Source organism: Leuciscus leuciscus (assembly GCF_965113295.1).
Source record: "Leuciscus leuciscus genome assembly, chromosome: 20".
NCBI classification, from domain to species: Eukaryota; Metazoa; Chordata; class Actinopteri; order Cypriniformes; family Leuciscidae; genus Leuciscus; species Leuciscus leuciscus.
The window spans coordinates 15339510-15359717 of record NC_138744.1 but is presented as its reverse complement, the minus strand read 5'-3'; the positions used below and the strand labels follow the sequence as shown (position 1 = coordinate 15359717).

Sequence of the window (20208 nt, the reverse complement as noted above, 5' to 3'; positions counted from 1 at the left end):
CCTAGTACAGAGATGTCTTACTACAGCACATTAGATAATCTATGGGTAACAAATGTTATGCTAACATTTGTTGTCATTGCTTTTGGAGCATTCAGTAATAAAAGGCTTTCTGACATGTGCTGGGATTGAGAAACTGCAGCCAACTGCACTATTTATAGCACAGTTCTCTGTCTGTGTAGCTTTACTGTGTTTTTTTTTCTCTCATCCACGCTCAGTGTTTGTCATTTCAGTTGTTTGACATAATGAAATCATGCCTGTATCAATTGTTTGACTAATTATTCCAAAACAGTTTATTTAAAGAGCTGTTTCTTTTTCTTATGAGGTAACATTAGGTCATGTGTTTCATTTTAGAGCTCTAAAATGAACTCTTTCCTTTCTGCAGGATGATAACGATGGGATCCCATGGTCGGAAGAGAGGGTGGTCCGCCGGGTGCTCTACCTCTCCCTTAAAGAGTTTAAGACGGCTCAGAAGAGCAAAGTGGAGAATGGCACTGGAATAGTTAATGGTGAGTATTCCTCTTCTCTAGAGCAGTGCTTTCAGCGATCTACACTACAGAATGGATAGTGACCTTTAGAACAGCTGCAGTAAAGAACTCATTTCTGTGACATCTGACGCTGTTGCTTTCAGCTGCCATTATCCTTTAGAGAATAATATGCTGAGAATATCGTACCTTAACAGTGGCACTAGAATGAGTTTTAAGATGATGGTTAGGTTGTGATGTCACCATATGGTAGACACTGAGCACATGAATATTAATTATCTTCATGCTGACATTGCCAGGTAATCTTTCTAACACATCCAGGCATATTAGTTAGTTAATATTCATGAGTAATTCCTTCAACTTGGTCATATTTATAAACTCATATCCTGTGCAGATGATGTTCTATGCTTTTTTGGCATTGCCAAAGCCAGTTTTATGTTTGCTGAGGTATTTTGTATTATGAATAATCCCAGATATTGAATGTGTCAAAAATAGCCTATTTTGTTACATAAATGTAAGTTTGTTCTTCTGGAATTACATTTATTCATTTTGAGCAATTTACAGGTTCAAATTACACTGAGATCTACAGTTCAATGTGGTGTTTCAAAGGTGCATTGGTATTTGATGAATTATTTTGCCTTAGATGCTGAGCTCATGTGTCTGCAGCCAGCTGTGACACTCAGGGGAACACATGGCACTGTGGGACTTTTCTTTATTTCTTCAGCCTCTCAATAGGAATATTATTGTTCTGCCATGATTGCACTGAAAATGTGTGAGCAAAGTAAATTATGCCCTGAATAATGCCCTCTCTGTATGGGTTTCATGTACCGAGGCTGCAAAGCGCTCTCACTCACTGCTCTCAAATCACTGCACTCTAATGGGGTGAACTCAGTGACCCGCCTGGCTGTGGATGATGCAGTGCATCATCTCGCAGAGAATGTCAAGGGCATGTACAGAACACCTCACGAGCTCAACGCTTTATATGCTTTCAAAAACACTTAAGGATTCCTTTGTAATTGGTTTGTAATCAAAAACATCGCATTGCATTTCAGAGAGTCTTGCACATAATTAAAAAGCATCCTTTAGAATTCAAAAAATTGTAAAGTGACATGTTATCCTGTGCATTTAGTAGCTGCATTCTAATTCACAAGATTCTGCCGAAGTTCACTCACTTCACTTCACTAAAAATGACTAACTGTCATGTTTAAGAAACCAGTTTGAAATGATTTGAGCTTTGTGACATGGTATGTTTTCCTGCTGGAAGCAGCCATCAGAAGATGCACTGTGGTCATAAAGGGAAGGACATGGTCAGCAACAATACTCAGGTAGGCTGTGGCATTTAGTTTAAGGCTCAGTTGGTTCCAAAAGTGTGCCAAGAATACATCTTCTACACCCAGTGCTCGAAGTTGAAAAAAGTTGCCTTTCTATCAGCTTGAACCGGTCTGACCATTGTCCTCTGACCTCTGGCCTCTGTCCTCTGACTGGCATAAACAAGGCATTTTCGCCCACAGAACTGCCACTCACTGGATATTTTTTCGGACCATTCTCTGTAAAGAATGGAGATGGTTGTGCAGAAAATCCCAGTAGATCAGCAGTTTCTGAAATACTCAGACCAGCCCGTCTGGCACCAACAACCAAACCATGCCAAGTGACTTAAATCTCCTTTCATGTGATTGGCTGATTAGATATTTGCGTTAATGAGCAGTTGAACATGTGTACCTAATAAAGTGGCCGGTGATATTGTTTAGAAACCCTGTGTTTCTCTGTATACATAACCCTCAAGTTTCAGTTGCCCTCTGTCTGTTATTGTCTATGTTTGTGGTTGTTCTGTTCCAGTTCTTTGAGATTGCTTAGATTCCTGAGTATTGTTATTGAGTTATTATTAAAATCTGCTGCACATAGATCCTGCTCCTTTTTTCATCATTCCTGCTGCAACCACAGTGTGACAGAATAACGGACCATAATACATGGATCTAGCAGCAGTTCTCCACCTCTCCCAGGGGATCTTTCCCTTGGGATAGCTACATATGTAGAGGTTTTAGTTCTGGCCCCTTTCGTTCATTACGACGTCGACAGCCTCTGCATATTTTTTGCCTTCGCCATTGACTCGTCCCTCCACCCCTTTGGTTCTGTCGGGCTCCTCCTTCCCTCCAGCTTCACCTCAGTATATGGGCACACCGACTCTGCCTCAGTCCTCAAGATGTTGCACGATTGGAGATGGCCCCATACATATCGATAGATCTGCTATTATCATTCTCAATTTTGTATGAGGGAAGAGGAAAGACTATAACTTATGCACAATGTTGTATTCTTAATTCATAGACTACATGCTTATTTTTGGCTGCTTAACGTGACTGTAACCTTAGAGATTTGTAACAGGACACTGTAGGCACTGTAATTGTCCCTACTTCCTGTCAGTTTATTCTGAGTGTGCACTTAGTCTGAGTGTCCACTTGTGTTTGTTCGCTGCAGACTGAATGATTGGAAAAATCCTGAATATTTCTCCATTTCAGAGGCACTGAGGAGTTGCTGTGGATGCTATGCCCTATATATTTTTTATTTGCTAATAGATAAATGTCATAGCAATATTAAAAATAGGATGAAGGAAATTGTTCTCTTCTGTATTTATGTGTATATGTCTATTGCTTAAACTTAAATGTCTATTGCTTAAACCACACCTCTTTTCCCAGGCTCCTTTGCAAATGGTCATTTGAACGGTTTGGGAACTAAAGCTGGGCTGTTTGCTGGAAGCTGTAAGTCAGACAGGACACAACATGCTGTTCAAAGCAAAGACCACAGCCATGAATACTCAATAGATGAGCCTGTCAGGAAAAGGTGAGTTTACTGAGCCTTTCTCTGTGATATTTCCAGCACAGTATATTGTGGTTTTATGCCATTCTAAGTTAGTACATGGATAAAATGTGGTTTCACAGATAACATATCATGATGATTGAACTAGGTGGGAATATAACAGATTTAACAATGGCGCAGGGAATGAAATGGTGGCCCTATGTAACTTTCATTGCCAAAGAGATACAGTATAAAGTTAAATTCTAGGCTGACCCACACTGTTCACCAGCTAAACTTAACTGGTTTACCTGGTCAAACATGGAAGTCCTGTGGGTTAAGCCTGTTGGGAAACAAGCATCCAAACACAAAGTTGGTCAATTAAAAATGACTTGCGTAGTCAGACTTTCTGCTGAGCTTTTAAATGTCAAACCAAACTGCTTCCTCCGCAGGTTTTCTATGGGATTAGATTAGCAACTCTTTTCCTAGCAAAGGAGCGATTCAGATCGCTATGATTGCCTTTTTCCTCTTATTGACTCCAAAAATCTGGTTTGTGAACTGAAGTTCAAGCTCTTTTTTTACAAAGATACTTTCATTTGATGCCTCATGTTTTATTGAGACCAAAAACTAGTTCACAAACCAGATTTTTGGAGATTTTTGCCCCTTCAATCATTTATTCTCATATTGTTCGAAACCCACATGACTTTCTTTAGTGTCACATAGAAAGGAAAAAGAAAGCTTGATCTGCATTCATTGCAATTGCTTAAAGAAGAGCGACCAATGCAAGTCTTCAAACTTGAATGATGAATAAATGAAGGATGGAGGGAAATTTTCATTTCTAACAGAACTAATCCTTTATATTCCCTGTTTTTCGTACCAGGCCAAGACTGCAGGCTCAGAGGAAGTTTGCTCAGTCTCATCCCTGTTCTCCCAATGCCACCCAGCTGAAAGCGCTGGAGGCCATGCCCCCAAGCCCAGCCGCCCCAAACCATCTCACAAGACGCAGACCCAAAACTGAAGACTTCCTCAACTTCCTCTGTCTAAGAGGTGGGTCTGCTCTCCTTCTATCTTTGTCTGTCTTCATTTTCTCACTCTCTCAACTCTTAAAATGTTTACAGACTCCACAATTCTTTGCCTCTGGGCAGCGCACATTCACCTCTCACATGGGAGACTCGGTTATTACTGGTGTAGAGGCAAAAACAAGTAACTAACAAAACAGCATCAGGCATAAGAGACATCAGGATCAAATTGTTCTTAAAAGATATTTATTTCTTGCAAGAAATGTTCCCAGTCTGCCCACAGACCAGCTGCAGACAGAGTGAGACCCAGAGCAGAGGTTGGCCCGCATTTTTATAGTGTTATCTCTTTCAAAAGCTATCTCTTACAGCCCCCACTAAACAAAAGACACAGAGGAACCCCTGTGGCTCCCCTAACCCCCTAATCTTCTCACCTCTGAGTCACACACACACACCCTGCAGCTGTATTAACATCATAAAATAAACTCAAAATACAGACAAATGAATGTACGGCATTCATTTGTTAAATCATAAAATAAAAACAAAAGAAAAGATTAATTTTTTCCTACAACAATTCCTCCTCTTTATCATTCTCTGATAAACTATATATAAAAATTCAGCCTTGTTTTCTAATTTTAATTAAACCCATTACGCTATTAAATCTTCAGAATAGAATCAATTCAAGTCTTTACATAAGACTAGAATTAATTCAAGTTTCTTACATCACAGTTATGCCCTTCATGTCTTATTCTCGTATACCTGATCACTCTACTTGAACTTTGAAAAAGTAAAAAGCTTGTATCAAATAAATAAGCATTTTGTCTGAAACCGGGCTAAAAATGAACAAACATTGTTATCGCATTTTCCTGGTTGAGAACCAGACCCTCAGTCATCCCAGACATAGCTCAAAGCATATCGTAAGAAAAACGTAAATGATTATAATTGCAACTTCCGTCACTCGTACCATCTGCATATTTTGTTCATCCCTAGGATAGACTGTACCCATTAATAACAAAATTATCAGAATAACACATACAATCATAACACTATGTATTTGTATATGTAGTTTTTTCAATTAATCACAATATTTTGTCAGGAAATGGTTTTACTTCTAAAGCTGTATTTAATTAAAATCTATTTAATAAAATCTAACCCGACTTTTCCATTACATACCGTTTTTTTTTTTTTTCTTATCACCATACTTCACATTAATTAATAAATCTTCTACCTGAAAACACATTTTTTCTTTGCACAAGTCAAATGATTAGATTTATATCAATACTAAGCCCTAATTTGATTCAATCAAATAAAAATCACAAAACTTTTCTTCAACCATTAATTGGTCAACATTTTCTCCAGATATGTTGATCATCTCGTTGCCTCATGGACGTTCCATCTTCACCAATATGACACTTTGCATGCCGTAGAGAGGATTTTTCCAACGTTGGCGGGGTAGATAGTTTCTAGCACATATCATTGATCCCCCACTTTATTCTTTGCGTTGGTGTTTTGGGTTGCTGACGTTGGTTGGTGTGGTTAAGGTCAGATGCTTCGACCCAGGTCTAACACTCTTCAATCATTTTCAAATCCTTACAAGAATTTCCCTTAGATCACGATCGCACCCCCACTGGAATGAGTCATTTACTGTCTGCTGTCACCTGCGAAAGCAGACCTTAAGTGATTTTGTTAGTGACCGCTTGTCTTGTCGTCCCTTTGGTGTGACCTGTGAAATTTTCAACCTGAAACATATCACCGGATAATTTCTTGCTCATTGAATAGCACTCGGGGTCCTTGTTCCCCTAAAAAACATTCAACCCATGTTGCTCATGTTAACAAAACAATACAGAATCAGTTCTGTTTGGTTCAATCCGTTCTGACATCCTGCAAAATGAAAAATGTTAAGTTAGTGTGTGTGTGTATGAAAAGTCTGCATCTTCTGTAAAGAAAAACAAATGTTGAGGTTATTGTCACATAGTTTTCTTTTGTCTGCTGTGCTGCCACATCTGCCCTGGCGTTTCCTGTCAAAACAATTCTTGTTATTAGCACACTTAAAATACAAACAATGCACACAATTAAACCCAATGTCCTCCCAACATTTATCTTCCCACCTGTGCGATGGCTTTCAGCAAATGTGAACCCCTTGGTAAACCAGATCTGGCTGGTTAAGACAAATAAAGTTCTTCTACCCCTCCTGGACTTTCCTGAATCCAAATTGTCCTTCTGACCCCCTGAAGAGTTGAAAGGCTCTTATCTGACCACCAGTGGGTTCCTCCTGGACTTTTACTGTCCTCACATACCGATGAGGTCAAAGCTAGATAACCTCTCAGCCTGCTGTGAAGACAGTGGGTTTAGCCCCCCCTGTGAGGCCGAAATGTCTTTGTTTGTGGCCTGAATACAAATTATCCATACTAAAAAGTTCAAAGGCTCATCTGACCACTTGTTTTACTGTGCGTTCTCTTGTTCCCGCCACGAGCATATTCATCCTCCTCTTTATGCACGACACTCATCTCGTGCATAAATTTAACGTAGCTAATAAAATTCTCTTACTTTTATCAGATGTCCATAGTGACTTCCATTTCAAGGTACACATTTACATTCTTATCAGTTCTTGCTTTCCCTCGGAAATTGAACCCATGACCTTGGCGTTACAGGTGTCACACTCTAATGTTTGAGCTACAGGAAAAACTGCAATATTTGTTAATATTTATTTGGTAACATTTGTTTGGATAAAGTTTGCTAACCCAAACATTGTCCTTAAGCCAAATTTCCTTTAGACATCTTTCTCTGCCTCTGAAACAAAAATATTACTTAAAGCCACAATTTCATCTTCTTATCAAATTGTTTTAAAGGGCAACGACCCCGAGTCTCACAGCGTTTGCCTTCTCATCAGATTGACTCACAATCCTCAGCTTACTTTCAAATTTGTCATTTGCCTTAACCCATTTAAAATACTAAAACACTCTTTCCAGAGGTTAAATGACAAATTTATACACACTATTCAGACAGGATAGTTGTCCTTAACTAACGCATACTGTTCAAAACATGAATTAACACTCACACTCATCCCTGACTATGAACCGCTCATATTTCTTATTTATATATTTTCTCTAAAAATATTTAAATTTTAAATGACAGTTTAACCTTACATTTTCCTGTATCTTTTATCTAATGTTTTTATTTATGGCCTCTTTACCAGTTTCAAGGCATGTCTGTTCATTATTCATTTGATTTTAGAAAAGTATCAAGCAGTCTCTCAGCAGTCCACTCAAACAGTCTCTTTCTCTCTCACTATAAGCAAATCATCTTTTCAACAGCCTCCTAGGACTGTAACTAAAATAATCATAGTCATAGTCAATCCTTAATAGTTCACAAATGTCAAAATACAAATATTTGACTCAAATTAGAACCATTACAATAATCTAAAATACATTATGCTATGATCTTTTCTAAGGTTATCTTTAGTTTAAATACTCAATTCACCTAACCTTCGTTTTTTTCAGAAATTTCTCTTGACTCATCACAAGCTGTTCTCATCTTTAGCCACCACCATGTCTAACGACCTTCAGAAGTTCAAAAATTTTCTTTGCCCATAAGGCAACCAACATCATGTTCCTTATATAAATTAATACGTCTTGTTACGGTCTCCACAACAAATAATGACAATCACCTCACGGTCTCAGTTGGCTCTTGAAAGCCTATTTCCATTAGCTCTTAAGCAATAATTTTCTTTTCTTCAGGGTGTTGTCTCCCTGGCATAGATGCAGACACGTCACAATGGAGGACAAGCCATACAATCAACGCGGTTTCTTGTGAGTGGTATAGGGGCTCACATTTTCTGGGGCAGACTGAACTTCTTACAGCTCATCTCGCCTCTCAATAATCTGCTGAAGCTGATCGCCACTCAGTCAATCAGCGCCACTCTCATATCCATCTCACATAAAAACACCTCCATCAGGAAATGCCCAGTGTTTTTGCGTGATCCTTCTGTCTTAGGTTGTCCTTTTGGCCTTAAGATCTTACCCGTCTTTGAAGTAATCACTCGTACACACTGGTAACCGCTTTTCCCCATTACAGAATCTGTGACCGTTTTCTTCAACATAATCTGTTGTTTTCTGGAGCTTAGGAAAAGGCGCATTCAAGAGTCATCAGAGCCATTCGGACTGCCTACTAGTGTTAAACATAGGGAGACGGATTAATAACAGCAGTATTTAATCACTTAAATTCATTAATCATTTTAAAGGCAGCAACCTAGCTGCTTAGATTATACTCAGTGAATTTAGATCACAATCGTACATTCAGTGTACTGTTACTTCTGTAGCCGGAGCCATCAGCCCTGTTTTATGGTGGAGGCTAAAATGAGACAGTCACTGGTCCTAAAATAAACAAGTTCAAAACAGTATTATTTTAAAGACTTCTTTAAAGTCTTTCAGTTTTACTTTTAAAGCGTTTTAAGTACAAATTGCCCTTTGAATGGCAATGATTTCCTTTAACATCTCTGTGTCTATGATTTTCAACTGAAACACTGTGCTTTACACAGGCTCAGACAACATCTTTCAGCTGACATTGAATGAGAGAGAGACTCTTGAGGCATTCAGGACTGATACACTGCATTCTCATAAACTTTTAACTTCAGACTTTATCTACCATCTTAAGGCATCTTTTCCATAAATTACATGTATTGTAATTTAGACATTACAAATTTCCACTCAGAATGAGTCTCTGTTGCACTGAAACTGTGGCAGTTTCAGTCACAGCACATACCAAATCCAGATAAGCAAACCTGTTTTGGCCAATTCACAATCTTATCTTTTGAACCCAAAACATCGGCTGTTGGCTCTTTTCATAGTCAACAACAAGCTTTTGTTTAATCAAATGCCTTTTTTATACATTTTACATTTTGCAACTGTTAATCCTGTAACACTGCTTCTGCTTATTTTTCTTAAAGAAATAATAATTATTCTAGTTCTTAATAACGTTTCAAATTTCATTTCAATTTGAGTTGTCAGGTTTTCAATTACCATAATTTAATACCCGACTTCAATGTTTTCTCTAGGAGTTTATCAATCTGCTTCTATGGTTCCTACTAGCTTTTGAGGCTGCGCTCTCTGCTTTGTCATACATTTTATGATTATCACTATAAATCATTCGTTAGATTTGTCTCTCTATATCATCGCATTTTACAGTCACTGAATGACTTCGCTGACCGCAATAAAACACTCTTTGTTATTCTACCTACAGTCTTATCCCTGTGGTCTTTCTAACATCTCCACCCTACTTTACACCCCTGAAGCAGAGTGTTCTTATTCATGAAATGCAAACAGAGCCCCTGATAAGTTCTCTGCATTTTCCCCCACTGTCCGCTGCAAATTCAATTACAATAGCCGAATCACAATCTTCATCATATTGACACTGATCTACTTTCTAACCCATATTAACACAGACTTTTCTTTAAATTTGTGTTAGTTTGGCACTTTCTTTGTTTGGAGCCAGTCAAAGTTGATCTTTCCAATCAGAATCAAACTTTTACAAAAACATAATCTGCAAATCTCTTTGAACTGAGAGCTTCAGAGCAGAGCTGCTTACAGCATTTGCTCTCTTTTGTATCAGGACTATTCAGTTACTCTTCATACAGTATAAAGAAATTTAGCATGTCATTAATTTCATTAACACTGGTTTGATAGCTTATTCAAATGGTTAGTATGCAGATTCAACTTAATATTATCATTATTCAGTCCCACTTATCTCTACTGTTCCACAGAAATCACAAGATTCCTCAAATCTTGTTCTCAGTCTCTAAATTACACAGACAGCTATCCTAACCGCTTGCACCTTCAACTCTTGTTATAAAAATATGGCAATCTACTCTTAAATAACCTTGTATTCATAACATTAATACAATAAAGCACATCCACATCATTATTATTGGCAGAACATCAATTTTCATAAGCGACATGGAAAATCAAAATATTCTAAGCGGGTTTCACAAAGTTTCTGATTAACTTTAGTCATACGTGTCTAGGGAAATTATCTCCAACCCATAATTTCCTTTATAAAACAGACAATGTCCTTGTCTTTCAATGACTTAATTTCAACAAAATATCTGACTTTGTACATTATTGATTTCCCAAATCTTCGGACATAGCTGTCTTTACATCTATCTAATTGTGTTATCATCAACAACACTGATTACAAATCACGTACATATTAACATCCAGAAGCTGGGTTGAACAAGCAAGCGCTGTTGCTATACTCCCAGCATAGCTGGACCCTTTAGGTTCAAAAGACAATGGTTGTCAAAATAAACATCATTTCAATAATTATTTTATCTCTAAAATATAGAATTTTTTCCGTTCTGCTTAATGAAACATTCCTTATCTTTATATCATGTTAATCCCTGTTAATCATACTCAATGCCTTATTTTTATCTAAAACTCACTTTTCATACCATTTCAACTTAATTTGACTTAATCAGGCGTTCATAAATATGAATTTTATCTTCCCCTACATGCCAGTTTCCTCTGTATCTGTTCAATCCAACAATTCACTGTTTGTTCACATTTTTACACTCATGAACAAACTACAACAACTCTTTGACTAGTAACGGATAAATTGGCACTTCAGAAAAACCCTGTACTTTTGCCCAATCTCATACGCTCATCATTTACAACACTGCTCAAATCATCAGTCATAGCTTTGCTCAAAGTTTCATCAGACACACAAAAAGATTTGCAAGCAGTTTCTTCATTGCAGATAGCAGAAAGAAAATCAGTGTATGTGTTTGTGTGTGCGTCGTGTGTGCGTTTGTTAGTACAAATATTTTCATTTCCCCTTTGCTTAACAATCATCCGTTTCCCAATTTCTTGCATGCATTTCTGGCCGTAATTTTCCATTTTACAGAAAACCGGTGTGTAAAAATGGTCTACTTTACTGTTAGATGACTCCATTTTGGCTGAATCTCCCTTCTGGATTTCACAACTTCGACACGTGTCTTACAATATCTGTCAAACGTCTTCGACAGACCCGATCTTTTACTCCGAGATCGGACGGACCTCTGCTTGTTTACGTTCCACTCAAAGTTTTCTCACGTGCGCTTATTCGCTTGCTCAATTCTTTTTTACTTGATTAATTCAACCTGGTCTTGTAATTACGTTCCACTCAAAGTTCCCCCACGTGCGCTTATTCGCTTGACTCAATTCAATGTGGTAAAACTTCGAGTAGAGCACAATCACCCAGAAACTTCTTAATCCTGTTTTAAACTTTCTCTAAGGTTTACATAAATTTCGAATAGAACGTAATCATCTCAGCAGCTGTGATTTCTCTGAATCACCAGTGGATCCCCTGTCCACTAACGAGCTAAGTGTGGAAAAAACCGATCCGAAGCTACTTCAATTTCTTCCCCAAACAATTGTGATTATCTGAATCACCTCTCGCTCGTACCAAAGCAAAACTCAGCCAAAATGGTTCACGTTCACTCACAGTTATATCAGATTACACCACACAAAATAAAATAATTTTAACTGTCTCTTACCCGAGATGCTTTTACTGCCTCCGAGTTCTTTCTGAATCCAGTGGGTTCCTCCTGGCCCTGATAGCAGTTTTGGCTCTTCTCTCTCAATTCGGCGAGGTAAGACTAAAGCCTTTTGTGCTTTAGGGTGATCAGTCCGTCAATCCACTTTCTCAGGGCCAGAAGAAACCTCATGGATCCCACTTCTGACACCAACTTGTAGAGGCAAAAACAAGTAACTAACAAAACAGCATCAGGCATAAGAGACATCAGGATCAAATTGTTCTTAAAAGATATTTATTTCTTGCAAGAAATGTTCCCAGTCTGCCCACAGACCAGCTGCAGACAGAGTGAGACCCAGAGCAGAGGTTGGCCCGCATTTTTATAGTGTTATCTCTTTCAAAAGCTATCTCTTACAGCCCCCACTAAACAAAAGACACAGAGGAACCCCTGTGGCTCCCCTAACCCCCTAATCTTCTCACCTCTGAGTCACACACACACACCCTGCAGCTGTATTAACATCATAAAATAAACTCAAAATACAGACAAATGAATGTACGGCATTCATTTGTTAAATCATAAAATAAAAACAAAAGAAAAGATTAATTTTTTCCTACAACACTGGCAAACATTTGTGTGACTCTCTTGTGTGTGCTGATGTTATTTACAGTGTTTGTGTCTTGGCTGATCTCCCAGCGTGCATTTTCAATTCAATTTTGACCCTTCCAGTAAGCGAGTCAAAGGTGACAATGGCAAGGAAGAGCTCCAGAAGATGTTTAAGTAGATGAGGGATGTCTTCTTGTCCATGTTTGCTTGTTTAATATTCATGTGGAGTGGAACTATGGTCCAATGGGATTTCAGTGTGGGCGGAGCTGTTATACTATTCGAGTTCATAGGGAGATTTAATTCGAAAATAAATTTAGATTCTGGTTTATACATGAAGGTTGTTTTTTTAATTATTTTTTTTATTTTTAAAGAGCGTGTTTGTTGTCCCGATCCTTAATATCTGTTAAGCAAACAGAATATTCCTGGTCAGTTTAGCTTTAGACGGGTTGCATATGGATGTTGAAGATGTTATGAGAAAGAGCATCAGTAAATATGTTTACAATATGAATAATAAAACATTTCTAAAAATCCTAACTACCATGATAAACAAAAACGATTTTGGGTGATATTTTGAAATAATTGAGTTGACTTCTGGTTTTGACCAGTGCTGTTATTGTTAACTAAAACAATTAGGAGTTGTCTTTAATAATTGAAATAAAGCTGAAATAAATTTGAAATATAAATTTTAGATGAAATACACGAAAGAGAACTAACTGTTTACAGAACAAAAATGTTCAGATTTATCCAATTTAAAAAAACATAGTTTACATGACCTTGTGGGACAGGACTCAAGCAATTAAGAATAATTGGCTAGTGTAAATTTGTGCATGTAAACAATGATGATATCGCCACAGTCTGGATTTGTGACAGCTATAAATTCTGCTGCAGTCCTTCATCCTTTTTCATCTCATGGCAGAACAAACACAGAGGACACAAATCGAGTCATACTTTCTCGTATTCTCTCTCCTTTCCCACTCACTTACATTTCTCAGGCTCCTTTGAAATGGTTGACTTTCTCCATCTCTCTTCTCTCTCGCATACGTCTGTGTAAAGACAGGAAACAGACTGATTGGATTTGCCATGGACTCTTTGGCTAAGAGCAAAGTGGGTTAATGGATTTTCAAACATAAAGAATGTAAATGAGAATATTTTTTCCCGAGTCTCCATTCGTCCCTGTCATCATATCAAACCTCTTTTCATTATTTGGTTAGAACTGAGCACAAATGTAAATGTGAGAGTGGAATTGTGGATCAGTTTATGGATTTTTTTAAATATAACCAGAGCTTGTAGTGTCACATAAGTCAAGGATGATTTAAGCCATAACTCAGACGCAGTGGCAGCTGGTGTTTCTCATGAGTGGGGAAGCTCAGATGTCACTTATCAATGTGCATTAAAATCTTTTTTATTTTATTGCGGTGTCTGCTTCTAAAAGCTCCTACTAAACAGTGAAAATATTTGCCATGTTCAAACCTGCATTTATATCATTTACTTTTGAGACATTTACTTTATTCTATTTTTCTATGATTTCTATTTTAAAACAAATGGTTTCACACAGAAAATCAACATTAATAATAAGACTTTTCATGAGCATCAAATCAGTATATTAGAATGATTTCTGAAGGATCATGTGGCTGCTGAAAATTCAGCTTTGGCATCACAGGTATAAATTACATTTTAAAATATTTTAATACAGAAAATAGTTCATTTAAATTGTAAAATATGTTACAACTTTACTGTTTTTACTGTATTTTTAATCAAATAAATGCAGTTTCAAATTTTTTTTTTAAATATACCAGCCCCAAAATGTGAATGGTAGTAATAAATTGTTTTATTTTATTCAATTTTTTATTAAATATATGATGTTATTACTACCATTCCAAAGTTTGTGGCTGGTATTATATATATATTGGTTTGTTTCCAACCAAGCGATGAGATGACTGAAATCGCTTCTTTTTTAGCCTCTTTCTCTCTCTCTTTCTCACTCTCCATCAGCCCATAAGGGACAGAAGTAAAAACAGATTTGGGTTCACAAAAATCCTCAAGCAAAGTCACACACTGCTTCGAGAAAGAATTCATATCAGAGGATGACATGAGTCGTGATGTTCATCTCTTTCCAAAAATAATAGGGTACTAGGACTAAACACAGGCTTCTTTCCTGCAGATTCCAAAATGATTCATCTTAAATAATGAACGTGAGAGTTGAATACTTTATCATATCAAATCATCAGCTGTATTACTGTAGAGTAGTATTATGAGATGAAAATTACATTCATTAATATTCACTCTGAAATGGCTCTTCAAAATCTCAGGGCATTATCAGAGAGGAATCGAAGAATCATTCAGTTGCCTCTTGAGATGTAAACAATAGCCAATGGGTCAAAGCCCGCAGGAGCCCTTATTAAAGCCCTTGATGATGGAGGACTGGCCTAAAGAGCCTTTCTCCTTAATCTAGGGGGCCCAAAAATCCTTTCTTTCACAATTCAGCTCAACTCCCATTTCACCTGGATATTATAGCTCGCCGTCCACAACCAGTCGCTAAAAAGGTTTCACATAGTTAATTTCTATTGATCTCAAATAATGGCATATGAACAGGTTGTAATATAAATGTAACACTCTATTGGTTATCGTGGTTTGAGAAGTGAATTGATTCAAAAGCAGCCGTGCCACTTCTCCTCTCTATTTCTCTCCAGTTGGCCCCATTTCCCACCCCCTCCTCAGGCGCACATATGTGACCCTGGATCACAAAACCAGTCATAAGTTGTGCGGGTATATTTGTGGCAATAGCCAACAATACATTGTATCGGTCAAAGTTATCAATTTTTTTTTTATGCCAAAAATCATTAGGATATTAAGTAAAGATCATGTTCCATGAAAATATTTTGTAAATTTCCTACCGTAAATATATAAAACATTTATTTTTGTGAGTGAATGCAGCAAGATTGCGAACATAAATGGACAATTTGAATGGCGATTTTCACAATGTTTTGAATTTATGCACCCTCAGATACCAGATTTTCAAATAGTTGTATCTCAGCCAAATCTTGTCCTATCCTAACAAACCATGCATCAATGGAATAAATCGGAATAAATAAATGTATAAATCTAAATTTAAAAAAAAAATTACCCATGTGACTGGTTTTGTGGTCCAGGGTCACATATACACACTCTCTCTCTCTCTCTCTCTCTCTCTCTCTCTCTCACTCACTCACACACACACACACACACACACACACACACACACACACACACACACACACACACACACACACACACACACACACACACACACACACACACACACAAAATCACATGCTATGGCACATGCAAGCACTCAGTGTCTCTGGTGCAGATAAATGGCTATTGAGGGAATGTGGAATAAAGCTTGTGAACAGGCTCTCCATTGTGAGCACTGAACCCTTCAGTGAGGATCAGTAGCACATGCGATGAGCACTAGACTGGACCACTCTACCGTCACTATCAACGCCTCTTTCTTACATTGCTGGGACAGTGAAGTTAAACAGGATAAGCTGCTTTGCACAGTGCACAAATACACACTAGAGTTTTAGGAACACAGAAACTTCTTATATTTGATAGAAACTTCTCATATTTGATAGATTAAAGCAAAAGTAAAAACAAAATGGTAATTGTTTACTTACCATCACGGCATTACAAATCGGTATGACTTTCTTTCTTTCTACTGCGGAACAAATAACAATTTGAAAAGTTTCCTTCATACCTTGAAAGTCAGTGAGGTCCTGTGTTTTGGACCCCATTGACTATCATTATGCGTTGCTATTCAAAAGTTTGGGGTTGGAAATATAATAAAAAAAAAAAAGTAAGAAGTCTCTTATGCTCACCAAGGCTGCATTTATTTGATTAGTAAAAGCAGTAATATTGTGAAATAATATTTTAACGATTTTCTATTTTAATATAGGCTATAAAATGTAATTTAGTCTGTGATGGCAAAGCAAAATTTTCAGCATCATTACTCCAGTCTTCAGTGTCACATGATCCTTCAGAAATCACTCTAATATGCTGATTTACTGCTCAAGAAACATTTCTTATTATTATCAATGTTATTTTTATATGTTATATATATTTTTTTGTAAATAAAAACTAATTTTAATGTCACTTTTTGTAAATATAATTTTAATAGCTAAAGATTATAAAAAAAAAATACAAATAAAAGTATAAAAAAATAAATAAATTACTGACCCCAAACTTTGGAACGGTAGTGTATGAACAAACATTTTTTTTAATATTTTCTTTGGCATGCCAGATAAGACCGCAAGTCATACAGGTTCAAAACAATGTGAGAGCGAGTAAATGAAGACATCATTTTCATTTTTGTGTGAAATATCCCTTCAAGGACTACTAGGTTTCTTTCAAAGCAAGATATGTGGAGATTTAATCTTTTTTATTCTCGGCTGGTAGCCATTACTACTGTTCTGTTCTGTTTATATTTCTCTCTCTCTCTCTCTCTCTCTCTCTCTCTCTCTCTCTCTCTCTCTCTCTCTCTCTCTCTCTCTCTCTCTCTCTCTCTCTCTGCATGACACTTCCTCACTTTGTCTTTACCCTTTCTCATTGGTTCAGGCTCTGCTGCATTGCCCAGCAACATGGCATACTTTGGTTGTGCTAAGGATGATGAAGATGATGAAGACGAGGAAGAGGATGAGGAGGAGGAAGAATACAGTGCCCCTGCTTCCTGCCAGTCCACTCCTCGCAAGAGCAAAGGACATAACAAATGCATCGCCAACGGTCATGGTACTTACACCCCTGAAACACTCCAACCATTGGATAGTTAAATTGTGTGAATAACCAGAAACACACACACTTATTCTCATAAACTTTATCTTGCTTTGCGTTTTATAATCCTTTTTACTTAAAATAGCAATTTACAGTCCATTTTACTGTGTAGCATGTGTAGTGTATTATTGCACTGCCAGTAGCAGACAGCCTGGACATTTGGTTCCATTTAAGGACCCCAGTGAGGTGAGTTATGGCCCGGCCTCTTTCCACACCATACAGTTAATGAGCCGTGACTATACACAGCCCTCACTGTCAGATTGCCTACATTTGTTGTATACCATCCATATAACACAAGGTATTCAACGTCTGAGAATGCACACATGCAAAAAAACAAAGACATGATCATAATATAATATAAAACATTCAAAAGTGTGGGGTATGATTTAAAAAAAAAAATTAAGCAAGCAAGAATGCACTAAATTGATCAGTAAAGACATTGATAATGTTAGAAGATTTCTTTTGAACTTTCTTTTTATCAAAGAATACTGAAAAAATATCAGTTCCACAAAAACATTAAGCAGCACAACTGGTTTTCAACATTGATTTATAATAAGAAATGGTTCTTAAGCAGCAAATCAGCATATGAGAATGATCATGTGAAAATTCAGCTTTGCCATCACAGCAACAAATTACTCTTGAAAGTTTATTGTAAATTTAAATTGTAATGTATACTGTTTTACTGTATTTTTGATCAATTAAATGCAGCCTTGGTGAACACAAGATACTTCTTTCAAAACATTAAAACATCTTACCGACCCCAAAACTTTGAATGGTAGAACGTATTTTACATTTATTTTATTTTATTTTGTTTTATTTATTTATTTATTTTTATTCACAATAAATATTTAATATAAGTGTATACATTTCAGTGTTAAAAGATTAGTTGTGCTACAAATATTCCATATATGATATATTATTATGAATATTTGTGTGTATTGATGATTATTTTCACATTCATCTATTATTATTATTTCACAATCTATTATTAATGACTCCACTGGTCAATGTGCTCATTTTCCTCTTTCTCTTGAGATTTGCATACTAATTATAGCTAACAGATTAAAACAGGCCAGGCTGAATTTAGCTGAGATTCCATTTAATAAAATGCTGAATGCCACTCTGTTCTCGTGTTTTGAGTTCTTGGTCCATTCAGTCTCTGGGTTTGTAACCAGACCCTGTTACCGACTCAGCAAAATCTGCAGTGTAATCTGACACCTCAGTAAACCCAATATTGCTCCACATACTCGACACATGTCCGAGGGGCTTCTGACAAACTACAACCACACAACCGTCACCTCGCTGGAGCTTCGAGGTCAGATTGGACCTTAAGGATAAACAGTGTCTCTGTCCAAAACTGGGAACAGCTTTCAGGGTCTTTATTTTAGATTATTCCTCTCAAATTCTGGAACACTAAGATTTTGCAGAAGTTTTCACCGTGTGTCATGCCTGTATGTGGGATATGTTTCTGAAAGAGAACTCTCTGTGCATACTAATGAAATTGGGAGTCGTATTGAGCATCCATACTTTATAATGAAACCAGAACCACATCTCCTTATATTGCATGCTAAATATGACACTTTTATGTGCGCCATTGGCCGAGCTCCAAACTGTTTGAATGATAAGCTGGTCCCTCTAGAAGCTTTCATTTTGTAAAGTGACCCAAAGAGCATTTCAATACTTGTTTAGTGTTTTGCTGCTAACATTAGACTCTCTGTTCAGTTCACCATCTGTTTAGCTAATGGAGGCTGACAACTTTGAAAACTTTGCTTCTTTTGTCCAACTTCAATGTGGGTGGCTCTCAGGAAGAATGAAAATCTGTTATAGTAGATTTTCACACAATATTAAGTTGTTCTTACAGTCAAAGCAGGGCATTAGTCTTTTAACACAGCTGTTTCTAAAAAGTGAGCATTTTTAGTGGCATTTAGTCATTTGTGTTACTGGGTTTCAGTGATTTATTGATGTTATTTTGAGAGCTATAAGCAGCTTTTCTGGTACAATATTTGAGCTTTAAAATCCCATAAATTCTCATGTGTTCGACAAGGCCTCTATGCAGACTCTGTTAGCTACTTGGCAGTCTTCTTTTATAAGAGCAATTTACAAGTCAAGTGCACAGAAAGTGGAACGCAGAGCAGTCAGGTACAGCAGGACCATTCAGCAGAACGCCTCAAAAAAACCTGGGTCTTTTTTCCACTACAGTACTAAATCACCTGGTTTAGTTCTCCTAGGAGGGAAACAATATGTTTAAATCAGTGCTTCGAATCACTGTGCACCCATAATGCACCCTATAAAATAGACACAAAAGCATCAAAATAAATGCATGTGGTAACTTTTATAATATGCCCAATTTTTGTTGTTTTCTTTTGAATTTTAGAGTGCATGCATAAACTAAAAAAGTGCGCTAAAAGATTTAACATTAGATCTGTGCTGTGTGCTTCTCCTCTTCCAGTATTTAACGGGCAGGCGCGAGCTGCTGAGGAACACAGAGGCAGTTTGAGAGCCAGAGGGAGAGACCGGGTCCATAGGAAGGAGAAGAACTCTGTAGCATCAGTTAGGACGTCCACTACACACAATCTACGACCCAACAGGACTGTACAAGAACGAAAACGACAGGTATGAGTAGATTTATTTTATTATTTTTTTACTTTTGTTACCATGAATGTGCAAATTAGCCCCGCCTCCGCTCACTCGCGCCAGCTCAGATATCCACTCTGTCAACTTACTGTAGTAAACCATGTTCCCGTTCGCCATTTCAGTCTGCCTTCTAAAATCAGCATCCTTAGATATGCTTTGAACAACTCAGAACGTCAGTGGAGTGAGGCATATAGTTCATCATAACATTGTAATATACATCATACACACGCTAAATCTACCCGATTTTTCACATCAACAGAAAAAATACCGGGATAACCTGGCTTCTCTGCTTCTCTTCCCTGCTTCACGACATAGTAATGATAGGCTAAAGCCCACTGGCACGTTGACGTGATTGGTTACAACAAGGCAGTTT

General features: G+C 37.3%; 1 protein-coding gene and 1 long non-coding RNA gene across 4 annotated transcripts in view; one reads left to right on the top strand and one right to left on the bottom strand.

The window, feature by feature from the left end:
- Nucleotides 1-10148, bottom strand: part of LOC309483734 — a 72987-nt gene extending 62839 nt beyond the window's left edge. The window contains exons 1-2 of the long non-coding RNA XR_014200636.1: nucleotides 7290-10148; nucleotides 4453-6946 (exon numbers count right to left, since the gene is read on the bottom strand). This is a non-coding gene — a long non-coding RNA (uncharacterized lncRNA). The remainder of the gene's footprint in view (nucleotides 1-4452; nucleotides 6947-7289) is intronic.
- The window catches only part of jarid2a (jumonji and AT-rich interaction domain containing 2a), a 42611-nt gene that overhangs the window by 9862 nt on the left and 12541 nt on the right, over nucleotides 1-20208 (top strand). For all 3 annotated transcript variants that reach the window (XM_082149661.1, XM_082149660.1, XM_082149662.1), the window contains exons 2-6: nucleotides 383-506; nucleotides 3173-3317; nucleotides 4150-4316; nucleotides 16989-17159; nucleotides 19651-19814. In XM_082149661.1, the coding sequence (XP_082005787.1) occupies nucleotides 383-506; nucleotides 3173-3317; nucleotides 4150-4316; nucleotides 16989-17159; nucleotides 19651-19814 (771 nt within the window). The remainder of the gene's footprint in view (nucleotides 1-382; nucleotides 507-3172; nucleotides 3318-4149; nucleotides 4317-16988; nucleotides 17160-19650; nucleotides 19815-20208) is intronic.